At 40.9% G+C, this 4,686-nt stretch overlaps 1 protein-coding gene across 2 annotated transcripts; it reads right to left on the bottom strand.

Annotated features, from left to right (window-relative positions):
• Positions 1 to 1,292: 1,292 nt before the first annotated feature.
• Positions 1,293 to 3,588, bottom strand: smim12 (small integral membrane protein 12). Of its 2 annotated transcripts, none has more exons than XM_071374394.1 (2): positions 3,329 to 3,588; positions 1,293 to 2,032 (listed from the first exon to the last, which is right to left on the bottom strand). In XM_071374394.1, exons 1-2 carry the CDS (start codon positions 3,416 to 3,418, stop codon positions 1,715 to 1,717), a joined length of 408 nt encoding a protein of 135 aa, XP_071230495.1. In that variant the 5' UTR covers positions 3,419 to 3,588; the 3' UTR covers positions 1,293 to 1,714. The 2 variants fall into 2 exon arrangements, with proteins under 2 accessions (XP_071230495.1, XP_071230496.1); XM_071374395.1 differs by lacking the exon at positions 3,329 to 3,588 and adding an exon at positions 2,386 to 2,481.
• Positions 3,589 to 4,686: the final 1,098 nt, after the last annotated feature.

The following is a 4,686-nucleotide window of genomic DNA, read 5'->3' as shown; positions in this document are numbered from 1 at the left end:
ATATCTGGCTCAATTAAGTGATTGTATACTTTAATTAAGGTCTGTTGTTGATCCCCAAGGAACACAGGCCATGGACGACTCCTCTCCATCATCCTCTAGTCTGGGCTGTCTACTCCTGCTCGTTCCCCATTTCGGATCTTTTGGGGTCTGTCGACGTTGTCGTGTGAGGGAAATACAATATCAATGGTTGTGAGACACATTACATCTTTATATTTTTATAACATACAATCATTTTACAGCAGTAACTTAGAACATGCAGTGAGCGGTCGTACCCGACAAAAGACTGTCACATTCTGCATCTTCCATCCAAATCCTTAAATATAATATCTTAATTCATGAAAAACATGAACCAGTGTACCTTTACAGACTTTCTAAATGAAAGCAAACCAGGTAAATGAAAGACAGAAAAAGACCAGTTTGAGTTCTCTAATAGAGCACTCAGACTTTTAGTCTTTCTTGGTATTGAATCCAAGTAACAGAAAAGAGAAGGCATCAAAGCAACGAGGATAAACGACCAGATGAGACACTCCTCCCTTCTTCATGCTTGCTGACTGGAACCCATTTTAATTTCTGGAGAACGGAGGAGGATTAAAGGAGCAGCTTGTTCCCTTCTGTGTTATTCTACCTCGGCACTCGTTCATTCAAATTGATTTCAGTTATTTTATGTTGTCGACACTGTCTTCTTCTCTTTCATGACATTTTAAAATATGAAGACACATTGAAAGTCTCTCACACACACACAAATAGGGGTTCTTTGTTCTTTCATCAGTCATGTGAGCATCTGAGGAGCAGAAGAGAGCGATGCCTCATCAGGAGTTACCCTAGCAGTAGTCATCAGATTGAGTGCCCAGGGACTTATATACTAAGCTTTGAACATACAGACCAACATTCTCCAATGGTTTATGTGGTGAACATGATCACAACTATGAACTGAACAACCAGTAGCCTATATTTGTGTGTGTGTGTGTATATGAGAGAGAGAGTGAGAGAATCACAAACCATTAATGTGGTGCATGGATATTCAGCACCCTAAAACAAAAGACTCCATTTCCCATGATCCTCCAGTTTCAAACAGAACAGTGCCACCACAGGTGCTCAAGCCAATGATGTCCAAGTACAGTATGATGCCAGTGCTTTGGGCATACGAGTGCCAACGATTGTCTGGTGTGTGTATGTTGAGAAGAAGATGACTCAGATCCCTTTGGTTAGCGCCTTCCACGCCAATGACTTATATAGACATACACACTAGATGACTGACAGGGGGCGCTGTTCCTCCACCATTGTAAAACATATTTTGGTTGCTTTAGAAATACCTTTATTGTCTACATTTGTTTTTGCCACATGCATTCTATTACACTTTAATGCATACTCTTAAATTATGTGAACTAAACAAAATAAAAAATAAACTTTTTTCTTAAAGTATAATTTCTTGAAAGTTCTAAAGTTACTGTCCCCACTACAACAACAAAACACTTTAAAACATTTAATTTTCTCCCTGAAAAATGTAATTGAAATACTGTAGAATTCCATTCATTCCTATGGTGGACTGCTTCTTCTGGGGAGTGACAATATGGCCGACCAGTGGCTTCAACGCCTCTCATTGGCCAATACATAGCATCAGGAAACCAGGGTTTATATCCATCATTCCACTCCCTTCACCCCTTGATCCAGGACTAGGGGAGGTGGACACCAGTCAGCCTAACCCCAGGCACGGTTAGCTCTTCTCGGGTCGGTTGCGGTCCAGCGCTGCCCGGGGGGTAAACTCCAGCTTCTCTTTGAGACTGAGGACCTGGGTGCTGTCCCGTCCTGTCCCCTCCTCCAGCTTCCTATCCTCCCTCAGCTCCACGATGCTCTTCTCCTCCCCAGGTTTAGGGGTGGTGTCCCCCCTGATAAACCACTCCAGGTGGTACCCCACCGCCCCCACCACGAAGGCCACCGGGAAGGTTATGTAGGGGGCGTAGGTCCGCATGGACATCCATAACACTGGCCACATAATGACAGGAGCTGGGGCGCTGGTGCAGTGTAAGCTCAGCTGGGGAAGGAAATAGAAGAAAGAGAGAAAGAGAGAGAGAGACAGAGAGAGAGAGGGAGGGGAGAGAGGGAGGGGAGAGAGGAAGGAGGGGTTTAGTAGCTACTGTGGTAATTCAGGTTTACAAAAAGGAAACAAACTGAGGGTGACAGTGGCTGTGCCACGACAGTTTTAATGTGTTCATTCAAGGATCTAGAAAGGCCACTGCACAGTGGACAGGATGTGTTCAGCCTGGGAGACAACACAGAGAGGGTTCAAGGAGTTTTTAAATGCCTGGGTCTTCCATTCCCTGTAGTAGGAGGAGAGACAGAATGGTACCACAGGTTTTACATCTCAAGAAAGGCTGTTTTGTTTACCTTTTTTTGAAACAAAATGATTTGTTGGTGAATGGCACTAAAAAAAAAGTAAAAAAGAAAAAAAATCTGACATGACATCAAAATGAAACTGCACAATAAAACTGGGGCTAGCTAGCTATATATGCAAGTTACTTAGCTAGTTAGTAGCATGGAGATCCGAAGTTGAATTACATTGGATTCAACATCAGGAATAAATGAGCGTTTGGATCAGGACAGTTTCCTCTCACTGACCTCTACAGGGCAGAATGTTGTGCACAACATGAAAATACACGCATGAGACGCTTGTGCACGCGTTTACACGGTTCTGTGCATGATTCATGTGATTTACATTTGAACACACTAGAAGGCACTTTGAAAAGACAATGTCATTATACTTGCCTGTGGATATATTGTCTCACATTCCTACCTGCGAAAGGACATAAACACGCATACAACTGCTAAAGTGAGTTAAAATATAATTATATTAAACATTCTGCCTTGTAAACGGTCCTGAGAGGAAACTTTCCTGATCCAAACGCTAATTTATGCCCGACATAGAAATTCAAGATCGGGTTTCCAGCCTAGCTAGTTAGCTAACGACTTGACTGAGTCACAACCACAAGTAACGTTAGGCCTCAATAGCTAGTTAATAGTAGCTAGTTACAAACTTCTGATTACATAGGTAGTTCGTTTTTATATGAGCCGACTGGTTACATAGATTAACTACATAACAGTAAAAATCGTGATGTCATACAGAAGGCAAAGGTACTGGAGTCAACCAATGGACCTAGCTAGCTAACGTTAGCTGTCAACTGCAGCTTGTAAACTAAGCTTATTTCCTTCGAAGCTCACACTTCATTCACAGGTAAACCAGTAACTACTGCGCACATTAAATGACAATGTTCACGTTGTGATTCTTGTAAAAAAATGTAATACATTGTTCAACAACTCAGAACTGACTCACCTTCGAAAACGTGAAATGCGCAGTAACTTCCGTGTGGCTTGACAACCGCGCCTCCAAAGGATTTTGATTGGCTCTACACGGGAACCTCATATCCAATCCTTAGATCGCAATCACTTGTGTGTTCCTTTGAGCTAGGACGCCATTCGGTGGTCATAGTGACAAACAATAGCATTGAAAATCTGTCCAACATTTTATTGCAGAAAGCCTGCAATATGAATATGATACTGATTTTACGGTATTTAGCCTCAACAACAAAAAATTGGGCAATGTTTATATGACCCTCGTACAAACAGGTCCGTTTTAACCACATTCTTGACTGCAAACACCATTCATATCTCCCATGCGCATAGCGGGGACAAGTGGTAGTAGCGGTGCGCAGATGTGGGTGAGCTTCTATTTTAATAAACTCATTAAAATAGAAATCTATTGTTAATTCATTTAGGCAGGTCATAAGAAACATTATGACTAACAAAATAATTGTGAAAATAGCATATTTTTAGTTGAATTAGGCCTATGTTTATGGATCTGTGCAGCCATGGCTGTACCATCCAAATGAAAAAAAATATATATATAATTCATTAAAACAGATAAGACTAATCTACCCAATAATAGTCAACACAAAGTATTTTATAGTAAGAATAAAATGGAATATAAACAGAACAAAACATTTGATCCACACAACTTGTCACTTGAACACTGTCAAAAAATTTTTTTTTGTTTCTAAACAGAGCCCAAACCAATGCTTATTATCCATGTTGCATCTCTTTCCTATCCCCACTCCACTTTGTTAGGGAGCAGGCATAGGGTCTTACCTTCATCATAATAATAACAAATAATAATAACAGCAATCCTATTCTCAAAAGCATGTGTCCCCCTTTTCCTATTTTACAACCTTAGCAGGCATTTGGAGTTGCCTAAATGCGAGGGAGCAAAAAATATGCCTACATACATGATTTAGGCTACATTATAGCATGCTAACTGTTTCTGAGCAGTGCTAGATGAACAAACAAATAGATGAGCTACACCCCCAACTCTACGTATTAGCCCAGACAGAAGAAGAAATGGCCTATACAGAGATTCAGCCTAACAAAATCACTGATTGATTGATTGATTGATTATCAGACAAGTCAGTGTTTTGGTCGGGAGTAGGCATCGGCTACTAAGCGACAGAAGAGCAAAAAAGAATCCACTTGTTAAAAATACATAACATGGCAACATGTAATTAATCAGCCGACTAGACTAGATGATCATGAGCAGCACTCACCTCAAGTTAGCTAACTTTTCCCCACAGACTTTTTTTTATTGTAGCCTAAACAAAAAATCTGACATGTATTGATTTATCAAAAGGAGTCCCCCCC

The sequence above is a fragment of the Salvelinus alpinus genome, chromosome 29 (genome assembly GCF_045679555.1).
Source record: "Salvelinus alpinus chromosome 29, SLU_Salpinus.1, whole genome shotgun sequence".
NCBI lineage: Eukaryota > Metazoa > Chordata > Actinopteri > Salmoniformes > Salmonidae > Salvelinus > Salvelinus alpinus.
Note: the sequence above shows the minus strand (reverse complement) of the source record. Positions and strands in the feature narration are given on the sequence as shown.

Excerpts from the sequence above, each read along its gene's own strand:
- smim12 (XM_071374394.1), bottom strand. The coding sequence starts at position 3,418 with ATGAGGTTCCCGTGTAGAGCCAATCAAAATCCTTTGGAGGCGCGGTTG. Across the intron at positions 2,033-3,328 it reads CGCATTTCACGTTTTCGAAG|CTGAGCTTACACTGCACCAG; the intron begins GTGAGTCAGTTC and ends TTCCTTCCCCAG.